This window comes from Chanodichthys erythropterus, chromosome 16, assembly GCF_024489055.1.
Source record: "Chanodichthys erythropterus isolate Z2021 chromosome 16, ASM2448905v1, whole genome shotgun sequence".
Lineage (NCBI taxonomy): Eukaryota > Metazoa > Chordata > Actinopteri > Cypriniformes > Xenocyprididae > Chanodichthys > Chanodichthys erythropterus.
The window spans coordinates 29,132,409-29,144,738 of record NC_090236.1 but is presented as its reverse complement, the minus strand read 5'-3'; the positions used below and the strand labels follow the sequence as shown (position 1 = coordinate 29,144,738).

Below are 12,330 nucleotides of genomic sequence, written 5' to 3'. Positions count from 1 at the left end.
AATACTGCAGTTATATTCTCTTACTCCTTTAATACATGTTTATATTAGTAATATAATAAAATTTGATATGAATATACCACATTTCTGCCACAATACCATGGTGCAGTTCAGGAACGGACAGACTATCTGAAGAGTAAATGCATCTGCTCTAGTAAGCTCGAGCTGCACTGCCATTTGAGTAGAGCGGAAAAATGGTCCGTGTGGTGCGGTTCAAACAAGTAGCGCTGCTTTGTTTCGCTTTTAGCACATAAATATTTATCAAAGCATTTTATAACTGTATCAAGGAAAATTATATTGCGATAATTATTGTTATAGTTTTAGTTTTATCGCCCAGCCCTAGATCTAAGCCTGCCTTTTTTTCTTTACAATTCTATGGAACATTTGGCTGTGGAAAAGGAATTTTGGTCATGTGACCATTACAACCCTTCATTTGTGCTGCTCACCATGTACTTGGTTGATCTCAGAGTTGGAGGACAGGATTTCATCTGCCAGTTTTTGTGCGGTGGGCAGCACTTCTGTGTGGTGAGCCGTGATAAGGTACTGCACCAGCTTTTGCAGCTGGTCTCTGTTCATCTGGAAGAGTGTCTCTGAGATGGGCAGCCGCAGTTTGACTTGCTCGGGTTTGCGGATGCGATACAAGGACAGCGCCACCACGTGTGCGCAATAGAAAATGTCGCGGTTGCCGCAGCCACATGTCACCGATGTGATCTTACAGCGGTCGAAGCTGATGGCCACCTTGTGTGTCGTCTCTGGCTCGGATTGCGTGGCTGGCTCTGTGACTGTGCCACTGAGGTGAAACCCTGGATAGAAAGAGACAGAGAGAAAACGTTCAAGTTAACAATGACATTTGATGCAACTCAAATAGCATTGACTTTTGTCTTTCATTGGTTCTAAACACAATTCTCAAGCTAACTGTGTGAAGGTAAATGGATCTGGAGGCTGTAAGTCAAGATTGGTAACCAGCAATGCCTAAAGACAAATTAGGCTGCTACCAAATACGTATCTGATTGTTTGACTGTACTAGAAACTAGTTTGGTAACTAGTGGTTACCAAACCACAAGACATGCAAGATGTTATCCAATTACGGAGTGAAACCTATCTCCAAATCCTAGAGGATCATGCAACAATAGAACCCTATAGGAGATCTAGGGCAGTCATGGCCTAATTGGTTTAGAGAGTCAGACTGGTAACCCGAAGGTTGTGGGTTCGATTCTCAATACCGGCAGGAAATGACTGAGGTGCTCTTGAGCAAGGCACATAACCACCCAATCACTCCCCGGGCGACCATACTTGGCCTTCACATGTCACTTCCCTTCACCATAGGAAATTGGCTGCACAAAAAGTCCATTAAAACCAAAACATTTTACTCAATCTCCAGAATACCTGAAGATACTAAAGCATGTTTGGAGACACCAGATGATTATAATATTTAAAATTTGGAAAGAGGTTGCTTTATTTCCAGTTTCTGCAACATCCTAAAGAAACAATGCAACAAAACCTCACTGAAGACTTTGAGGAAACAGAAAAAAAAAAAAGAAAGAAAAAAAAAAAAGAAAAAAAAAAGTAAGACTGTATGCTTGTCTTTGTGACCAATAGGAGGGCTCGTTCTTCACTTTGACTGATAAATTATAAATGACGGAAGCCAAAGGAAGGGGGTCGGGGGACTAGAATTACTACTGTATCACTCTAAACCTTTGCATGGATCCGTTCATCATAATGCACAGGAACTACATGGGTTCACAGAGATCATTTGAATCTCAAATCATTATGTAAGCTTACAAGTAACAGAATCAGGAACCCATGTATCCTTGCAGAGTCAACAGCTGAAATGATTCAAGGAACAGGCTGTCGAAAGGAACAGGCAGAGCAAGTCTTATTTGTTACCACCCCATATGCCCAGAAATGTGTCCAGCTGACAAATAAAGCCTCCGTGACCAGAACAAACTGTACCAGAGCTAGAAGGTGTCTCTACATGTGCCCACATACATGTGCAGGGAGACAGACAACCCCACACACCACAATTAATTCTAGGGTTCGGCTGGTGTGACAGGGGTGCCTAATAAGCATGAGCAAAGCCGGCTGTTCCCTTGCCAAATCCCACAAAAGGCTTTTTCAGACGAGTTCTTCTGAGAAGTTGGCCCCCTCCTCAGCCCCGAGATTTTGGAGAAAAGAAATCCGACGTCCAATTTACTGCCAAACCCTTTCAGGCACAGCCAACACAACAGAGCCATCTGATTAAGGGAAGTTTATGGTGATGTCTGTTTTCATTTTGATAAAAAACAGAAAAGGAGAGGGAGTGCCCCTATGTGTTGCAAATTACTTTTGGCACAATACAAGTTCAAAGTGAATTTGGTTAGAGAAACAAAGATCCACAGGAGTGTGTGAGAAAGGAGTGCATTTATAGGGTTCTTTTTCTTTTAAGGACTACGGCAAGACTGATCAAACTGTGCGTTTTTGCCATGCTGCTACGGACTCTTCTTTACAGAGCGAGCGCAGCATTACGGCATCGACTGCGAGTGTACTATAAGACAGATATTTTTTTGCAAAATGTGAAGTATCAAGGGGTTTTACGACCAGTTTTTAATTATTTATTTTTTTTAAACAGTAAAAAAAAAAAAAAAGTTGTGTAAGGCCCAATGCATGTTTGCAAGGCAAACAATGGATCATCTTGCCTACCACAACGTATGCAAAGACTGAATTGTTTTACATTTGAAAAATGCCCCAGGTAATGAGGGTGCCTTCATGCAAACCTTTGCATTATCAGATAATGCATTATCTTGGATAGTAAAAATCCACAGTTGAGACTAAACAGCATTAGTCACATGAAGGACACATCCCACACTGTATCAAAAGCAGCCGACTGACCCTCCTTACAATGATAATGTTTAGGGGGAATGGTGGCTTAAATAAGTACATTTCCCAGCTGCTTTTAGGATGAGTCAGTGTACTATCCTGTGCTGTCCGAGTCCACTCGTCCTATGCATCATCCTTTATCAGATACAGAATAGGCTCTTGCAGAGGGAAGACTCTGAGCTTTTATTTTTTTCAGAGTAGAGACAGAGCAACAGGGAAATATAAAATAGAGTTGAAATGCAAATAATAACATTTTGCAGTACCATTCACTCCATCTTTTCCCTATAATTTCCTGTCCCTACTCCATTATCAAATCAATAAGTATCCAAAAAAAAAAAAAAAAAATTTTTTTTACTAAGGTATTTTTGATGATTGCTAGAGTAGTACTGGTCCAAAGAAACTGTGATACTTCAATGAAAGTCCATGGAATTTTTTTTTTCTCATTTTGCCATGCAAAATTCTCAGCTTTACTGTTTTCTGGGCAAAAATTGTTAGTCCATTTGCTTAAAAAAAAAAAAGAAAATACAGCCCATGTCAACAAGCCACATGATTTTAGTTATCATTCATGCCAACAGTGCAAATGAGACTTACTGCAATGTAAAAATGAAGTTTAGGGGTTTGTTCAAGTTTGTTCAAGATGATTATGATTGTGATTGTGATTGTGATTAATAATAAAAATAATAATAATAAAATAATAATAATAATAATAAAATAATAATAATAAAATAATAATAATAATAAAATAATAATAATAATAAAATAATAATAATAATAATAATAATAATAATAAAATAATAATAATAAAATAATAATAATAATAATAATAATAATAATAATAATAATAATAATAATAATATTATTATTATTATTATTATTATTATTATTATTATTAATAATAATAATAATAATCTTACTAAGCACCACTATTACAAACTGTAAATTAAAAACGGTGGATTTCTGAGCAACGCATGTTAAGATCGGCTGTGACGGTCATCTATGGCATGGTCCATCGGTGGGGTTACAGAGGAACAGAAGAGCCTATAGGCTCATGAGACAGGGGTGGCATTGGAGAGAGCACGCATCTGCTACTGATGGACTTGAAGAGCCCTCCTTGTCTTTTTATTCTCTCTCATATCGCTGGCTCTCCCCACCCTCTCCACCAGGCCTTTTGTTGCTCAGCACTGAATGCTGCACCACCAACCCCTCCACAACTGCTCTTTTCTGGCTAACCTCCATCACGGCGTGAGCATAGATCCCCCTCCCCCTCCCCCCACCCCATCTTCAGAGGCCTTTCGATCATTTGCTACCTGAGAGGAAGAGGACAGACAGAGAGAGAAAGATGAACTCTGCTGGGAAAATGGAGCGAGGGTGAATGTCATAAACAGATGGAGTGTTGGTATCAGTCAAAATGAGCCATGCAACATCATCTAGAAGAAATAATGACACTGCTGTTGTTAATATCAGTCATTCTGACCACACAAAGAAACTCTTGAGTGTGTCTGCTGTGTCCACACCAGGCATTTTTCAGAGGCCTGCTAAACTGTACACAAGGTTTAAGGCCCATTTACACCAAGAATAGTAACTATAACAATAACTATATTAGCATCCACACCAATGCACAGTAACGTTCTGGTTATTATAAGTGTGTACTGCAGTTATGTAATCTGCTGCTTTAAATGCTCAAACTCTAAGTCGAGTGGATTCTGTTTGGCTGTCAATGTTTTTATCATTCATTAGCTGGAAAAAAAATCATCCTGAAAGGGATTTCAAAAATCAAAAATGGCGATATTCATAACCCTGCTAAGTTTTCACAATTGACAGCGGGCTATTAAATAAACGAGGACTGAGCTCATCCATCAGATATTTTAAAATGCTTAAAATGCTATATGCTTTGTAACCAAGTGCAGAAAGTACTCATGCCTCACAGCTCACACCCACTGTAGCTCATGATGCAATTCACAGTTTGCGGTCATGATTACAGTTCAGTGTGGCTCTCACATTATATGACATAGCAGACAACCAATTGTCCATTGCGGGTCTGTTCATTTAGTGTGGGCTTGTTGAGAATGCGGTTATAAGTCCTGAAAATGTGCAGGTGTCAGTTTGGTTATAAAATGTGGTTGCCATGCTCGCAAAAAAACAAAACTCTGTATGAATACAACTGTATTAAGCAGCACTGCTATACTAGCCATTAGCATCTGTTCAAGAAATTTGTTTTGTGTGATACATGATGGGAGTAGGAATGAACGTAAACTGTGCGAAGCGTCAATGCATTCCATGAAAATTGACATATTTTGTAATCAATGCATTGTTCCAGGCCTAGTATACATCTATGGTGTTAACAGGACTTTAGGCCAGGAAAAATGGAAAAAGCATTAGTGTATGTTTTTTAAGCCATATAAGGACCAAAGACCATTTTAAATAACAAAAACAGAATAGCATAAATCACAATGATGAAAAATTACCAAACTCTTACTGATGTGTACTTTAAATTGGCAGCAAAGGAAACCGAGTGACATAAGCACATGCCAAAGTAGAAGAAACTAGAACACCAAACCAAATTCCAACGGCAGCAAAGTGCTAAAAACAGATGTGTTTCCTTTCCCCACACATGAGATGCAAACAAAACTCTACAAAAGTAACTTCAAATAGATGTCCTTACACATTGAGAAACTAAAATATGGAGTGAATGAATGTGTGCTTGAGTCACCGTCCATATGACATGAAACCATTTTCTCCCAGTAAACGTACCGCTCTTGGACCGACTCTAATCTCGCCGCCAAGCTTTGCGTTAACATTGTGACAACAGAGTCACAGGGCCACGTTACAATTCTCTGTGTATGTGTAACAGTCATAATTAATCCGCTGACGATGCCCGCTAATACACGCTCATCCAGCCGGGGCTTTCGGAGTCATTTTAGCCACTGAGCTCTGAGCCACTGGCCATCTGTTGGGGAGGAAGGCAAATAGGGGGAGCTCATGCCACTGCGATGGTCACTGATCAGGGAACAGGAGAGGAGTCCCCCCTCTTTCATTCATTTACTCGCAGCCTCACTCTATCCGCGCCATCTGCCACCCCCTCGGACACGCCCACTCGAGAACCTCTCAGCCAATCACAACATCGTCCCCACACACTCTTAAACCATTAACCTCTAATCAGCCATGGAGGCCAAACGGGGTCCTGTACGGCAGGCACTGGGCCAACGCCGCATGCACGAGAGCTCCCCCCCCCCTCCCGCTCTTCCCCTCCCCTCGTTTCCATCTTCCATCTGTCCCAGCAGCAATATGGTTAACACCGCATCAGCATCCCAGCTCCCCCCACCCATATATCTCTACACAACAGACATGCATATGCACAGGCACACACATTCAGATTGTGCACAGGAGTTTCTATCTGCTCTGATAAAGGCTTGATTGATTCATTTGTGATGTCCCTCAAACAGCAGCCCCCCCGAGTCATTTGTCACGATCACACATAATTGATTTCTGATCCACCGAATTGTGAACCTCAAGAAAGGGCTGCTCAGGGCTCAATCAGCATCTCTTTCAGTGAGCTAGCGGTGAGCAGCAGGTTTGACGTCCATGGAAATCGCAGATAAGACCCGGAGAGGAGCATGCGGTCGCCATTAGCCTGAGCCGTGCGCATTGTGCGTGAAGTGAAGGGGGAAATTAAAGCTGGGCTAATCATACAGGGCCGGGTAGTTCAAAACCAACAATTTAGCATCTGATGCAAACTAGCACCGGCTGAAGAGCCTTTATTCTCGGATAATTCACCTAGCGAAGGCTGAAAACAAGCCGGAGAGGCGGATGAATTTGAAGGCGTACAGGGCGAAAAGGAGGAGATGAATCGCACTTTTGGACAGGCCGTGAGTGCAACCAGATGTCCTGCTTGAGATAAAAGCAGATGCACTTGAAGTGAAACCGTGCAGTGTGGAAATAGAGGCGGGGGATATCCTTTCATTGTATTTCTGTTCAAGGTTTTCTTCTATTGCATCTAAAAAGCTAACTGAATATGCATACGTTTCCATTCGCTTGCTCAATAGGGAAAGCATCCTTCTCCAAAGCAGTGTGTGGTACGCAGAGCATTCTGGATTGTAATTCTTGAGCCGTTCTTGTCTTTGTGCACATGATATAAAGAAAGCAAACATGCTTTGCAAACACGTGACACACAAAAGAACAAATCTCATACACAACGCGTTCCATTTTCATTTGCTAGCTGGATTGAAAAGATGATCAAACAATGCTTGTCTCGTGCAAAATAAGCCATATTATTAAACTACAGTCAGTATCAAGCCATCCAGACACTGTGCCTGAATAGAAATCTGAGTTTTGGTATTGTTTTGTGGGCAGTCTGCATGCATAAGACAATCTGACAGCTAGGAAAGGTCACCAGCCTGCACATTCCCTGATCACTGATGGATTGTTTGTGAACAGCCAAACCACCATCAGCCCTTGTGCATCAGCATGTGCCCTCCAAGATGTTTTTCTGGCACTTTGGCCATCTCCCTAAATGCAGACTTGGTTGCGTTTAATATGCGAACATGTACAAACCATCTGCTGGCCTGCAATTGACAAGCAGCAGTCTGCAGGACACAATGGCTCCTTTGAGCTCTGTTCACACTAGAAGCATAGCCTGCACTGAAAGATAATGCTTTAAGAAGCTTATATTTCATGACTCATCCATTCACAAAAAAAAAAAAAAAAAGCCCAATCAATACGAGAAAAGGAAAGAAAACCGATTGACTGAGGAAAACGGCTTTGCGCATAACTCGTGTGGGCCTCACAGCATCAAGTCTCTTTTCTGCTCTCCCACAGCATTCCATCTTTAACCGTTTCCTACGAGGAGGTATGACTTCAGTTTGCCCTGCAGCTGTAAAACCAGTATCAGATAAAAGACGGGGGAAAAACTTCTGAGGACCAATAGGCTCACATCTGTTGTGTGCTTTGTGTTTTCATCTACAAGGTAAGAAAATGTCAATATGTACTCTGGGCTTGTCCCAGCAGCAACACATCGCCTGCATTTCCTTCCTCCCCTGCTGCCTTCTAAACTAAACTATTCTTTCTTCCCTCCCTCCCTCTCTCTCTCATAAACCAGGGATGCACTGAAATTTCAGAGACTGAAAGGAAAAAAAAAAGTTTAGCAGTTTAGCATATTAATAAAGAATGTTTTCCCAAGCTTGCACAGACACTGTGGGACCATTTAGTGCAACATCTCATTTAATATACAGTATGAGATGATTGTCTCTCATTTGAGAAGACAGAAAAACAAGCAACCAGTAAACATTCCTGAAAAATAATATATTCTTAAGATATATAGTGCTTTTATTCTCTAAAATTCATTTTCTTCTCCCTGAATGAACAACAAGTGTAGTAACTACATACATATAATACTAACCAAATTAATTATATAAAAAAAGAGGTAATAAAGATGCCTTAATTGTGCAGAGAAGGCCAAACCATATTATCTTTGCGTTTTCCATTAAATAGTGCTAAAACAATGCATCCAATCAGCCCCTCCTTATGATTTCCTGCAGAAAATGCTCATCAAACCAAGCTAAGCATATGGACAAGGACAAAAAAACAAGAGGGGGAGTGCAAACACAAAGGAATCGTTCCCAACAAGCCCTTCCAGCTTAGCTTTTGCATGCATTACGTTGATGAGACCCTGAAGGTGTGCACAGCTAAGGAATCAGCTGAGGCAGCAATGGCGGCATCTCTAATTACAAACGCTCCTCCTCCAACTACCCCCCCACCCCTCCTCAAACTCCCCATTGTCTGTGGCCTCCCTCCCTCAATCTCTCTCAGGAGTGCCTTTTGAGCTGGCATGCACCCGTTAGGCCTGTGCTGTGTTCCCCTCAGCACTCTTAATCTGGCCCTGACCTGCTTTATTCCCCCTGCACCGGCTGCCCACTGGGCCTCCGATTCACAGGCCCCCTTTGTTGTCGACGGGTCTGTCTAGGCCTCAGGCTGCGGCCTGGCCTGCCATTGTTGCCCACAAAAAGCCAGCAGTGGTTAGCAGGCGTCAGCTTGGAAGCAGGGTCCTGTGCGACCACTGCTGCTGGGAGATCAGAGGCCCAGACGAACAGGAGAGGAGGAGGACAGGAACGGACAGATAGGAGATAGAGGAATGTAGAGCAGGGACACTGCTGCCAGCACAAACTCAAGCACCCAAGAGGCCTGGAGTGTGATGGTCTTCTCTCAAAGCGAGACAATGTCCTATTGTAAGTGCAGAATGGTTGCCCCTTGTGCATTGTGATGATAGTTTTCCCAGTTTGGGGACAAATGATGAACATTAGGTGAAAAGAATGAAATATCTCAGATGAGAAAAGTATTATCAAGAATAATAATAATAATAATAATAATAATAAACAAAAAATATATTAATGTTTAATCAATTTATATTTAAATAAAGTTTCATTGAATTATTTAATTTAATAAAGTCCGTTGAGCAAGACAGAGCTGCTACTACAGCATTAATTTCAATATAGTGACTGATTAAACCACATTAAACTGATTAGTTCAGTTCAGATGCAATTATACAGAAACATAAAAAAAAAAAAAAAAAATGAAAAGCAAGACAGAGGCTGCTGATTCTTGCACTGCTCAAATGGACTGCCTCCCAAAATCCCTCTCATTTAGGAAAAAATATCAGCTCAAATAAGTAAAACAGCTTATTTCAGACTGGGCTGTTTAAAGGATTTCATTGACATTCACATGTGCTCGCATACAGAATAATAGGAAATGCTCTGTAAACAATACAACACAATACACTTTAGCTGAGCTCTACGTACAAAGAAAAGGCCCATTGCCAGATCCCCATTCATTAAAACAGCCCTGAAGCTCTCAAAAAAGCAGCTCACCAATGAACCAACCTTTCTACGGCAAGCCAGGAGAGACACAAATGGTCAGAATAAGGTTAAATACATGGTATTTTAATCAATGTAGACAAACAAATGTATACAGATGATAAATCTTAAGATCAGTTTTTCTTACAAGAAGCTAAGGACCTCAACGCCTTTGTATTTTCTCTAAAGCTTTGACAATGCACAATTGTGCTTCATTCAGGCTTTATGAGACTGGACACTGACACAACTGATTTTAAAAACAGCCTTTGGCTGCTTTTAGCTAGAACATCTGACTAGCTTTTCGACTGTTAGGATCCTTCCTACAATGGCAGCTTGATTACTAAGTATGGCTCCTTTTCTTGAGAGTGTCAAAAAAGGAAAAGGCCATCTGAAAGGCACTTAAACACAAATTATGTAGATTTAAGCACTGCTTTTAGTAACCAAGGACAGCAGCATGAATATTCATAAATCGCCCTATGTCCCTGTTGAAGAGGGCGACCAGAGGAAGGTCTCTGTGACAAAGCTGGCAAATAAGGTACTTGTGGTCTCTTCAGAAGTTCGCCAAACTCTGCAGACGTGCCCTTCTGTTCAAAAACACAGCGGCAAATGTCAGAAAGCTTGGTATGAAAAATTCAAAGCACATATAGAGACATTCAGCATTGTTTAATGAGAATAAAGCTATCATGATGTAGTATCTACATAGACAGGCAACAATTACAGCTTGTACAATACACTATCTCACCTCGCTCTTTTGCCAAGGTCGTTGCTGTCACATACTGACTCAGACCAGTGACAGAACATTGTGCGACTGGGGCTGAATGCAGAGTGCAGTAAAACAAAGGGCCTTGCTTGTGCCAGCTGGATCCTTCGAAACTTGGCACCACAGAGCTTGGCTCTGCCCCCACAGGCAAGCTGGAAAAACCCACCTTACCAGGTAGAGGCAGAGCCTCTGAAAGCCCTAAACATCCATCAACTCCAGAGCAAAGAAACAAGTGTGGTTTAGAGGGCCAAAATAACACTCTACTTTTCATTCAAACTGTGAATGTGAAGGATAAACAGGATAGAGACAGCTGGCACCTTTCTCTTGCTTGCTCCAGCAGCACTCTGGTGGAAAGTGAAGGGTGTTTCTTCACCGCCTGAGATTAGAGGACCCAGCAGGGACTGGCAGGCCTTTAGACAAACCATGGGCACTCTAGCAACAACAAACACAAAACATACACTCCTAAACCAGAGCATTCTGGCCCCTTCCCTTGACCACTATGAGGGAGGACAAAACTTAGTACAACCCACTCAAAAATGCCTGTCTTTGGAGTTTCCCGTTACATTGCTCGCACTCTTGTGCTAGCAGTGAGTTTTGTATGCTTGTGTAAGATTCAAAATAGCTTTGTACATTAGAGTAGATATCAGCCCTAAAACGTTCTATCATTTGTAACATGAAAACCCAGTTGTGAAAGGCTCTTTTATCCCATGAGGTAAGATGAGGAGGTGCTGCCCTACCAGAATATCTGTTCAGACGGGTCTCAGATAGAAAGCTTTATGAAATGGAAGCCCGGAAGCACATCCCACCGCCAGATTAAATGTCCGTATTTTCTCAGAATAACTGCTTTGTGGATGTATGTGAAAAAAAGAAAGAAAAGGAAAAAAAACAAAAAAACAATACGAGAACATACAAGGAAAGCAGGAGGAGGAGATAGTTTTATCGACCTCTTCAGAGTGACAATCTGGAATGGAAGCAGTCAATCCAGCAATGTGGCGCATAGAAACAGGGGTCCTGAGTCAGCAGGAGGCATCTGCCAAGGCCCGGCGAATTCAGGCAGGGGGTGAGGAGTGGCAGGACACCCCATCTAGGGCCACGCGCCAAACATAATGACCCACACACTCACACACAACTGGCACAGCACTGGGTGGCAACAGGAGGGTTTTAGTGTGTGTGTGAGGCAGAGGAGGGGTATGCAGTGGAATGTGTTACTTGGATTCCACGGGCACGCTGCCTCCTTTACCGCAGCCACAAAGAGTGGAGTGTGTGGACTTCACAGAGTTGGAGGGACAGCGAGAGGAGGGAGGGAGGAAGACATCAATGGAGAAAACCGGGCACAGAGCCAAATTCCAGTATTACAATAGAGGAGGGAGTAAAGAAAAAGAGCGAGAGTAAGGAGCTGAGGGAGGAGATGTAGGAACCAGGCTTCATGTCTTTTCCAGGGGTGATGTCAATTCTATTATCAGAGTGTGGATAGAGGTCCAATGAGATGCTCTAGAGGATAAGCCAAAGTAAAGAACAGCCTAAGGAACAGTAACAGAAGTAGCGGCAGAAATTTTTCTTCCGTGTTGTGACGTACATCTGTGATGGATGGATTATCAAACAGAAAAAAAAAAAAAAAAAATGTAGGGTGGGGACTTGTTCTAACTATCAGTTGCTGATTGGATAGAGCCAGATCTGATTGTAAGCCTGAGTTTGAGGTAAGAAAGGGACAGGGTTTAAGTGAACTAAATGATCTGGCATATGTCACCAGAGATTACGTAATTTCACCAGAATAATGAGTTATGACATTCTGATTAAAGTTTTTTTTTTTTTTTTTTTTTTATGAAACATGCATGGATGAATTATTTACAATAATTTATCAGTTATTGGCCA

General features: G+C 41.8%; 1 protein-coding gene across 1 annotated transcript in view; it reads right to left on the bottom strand.

The window, feature by feature from the left end:
* The window catches only part of zswim5 (zinc finger, SWIM-type containing 5), a 47,452-nt gene that overhangs the window by 15,357 nt on the left and 19,765 nt on the right, over window positions 1-12,330 (bottom strand). The window contains exon 2 of the mRNA XM_067363133.1: window positions 444-800. Coding sequence (XP_067219234.1) covers window positions 444-800 — 357 coding nt within the window. The remainder of the gene's footprint in view (window positions 1-443; window positions 801-12,330) is intronic.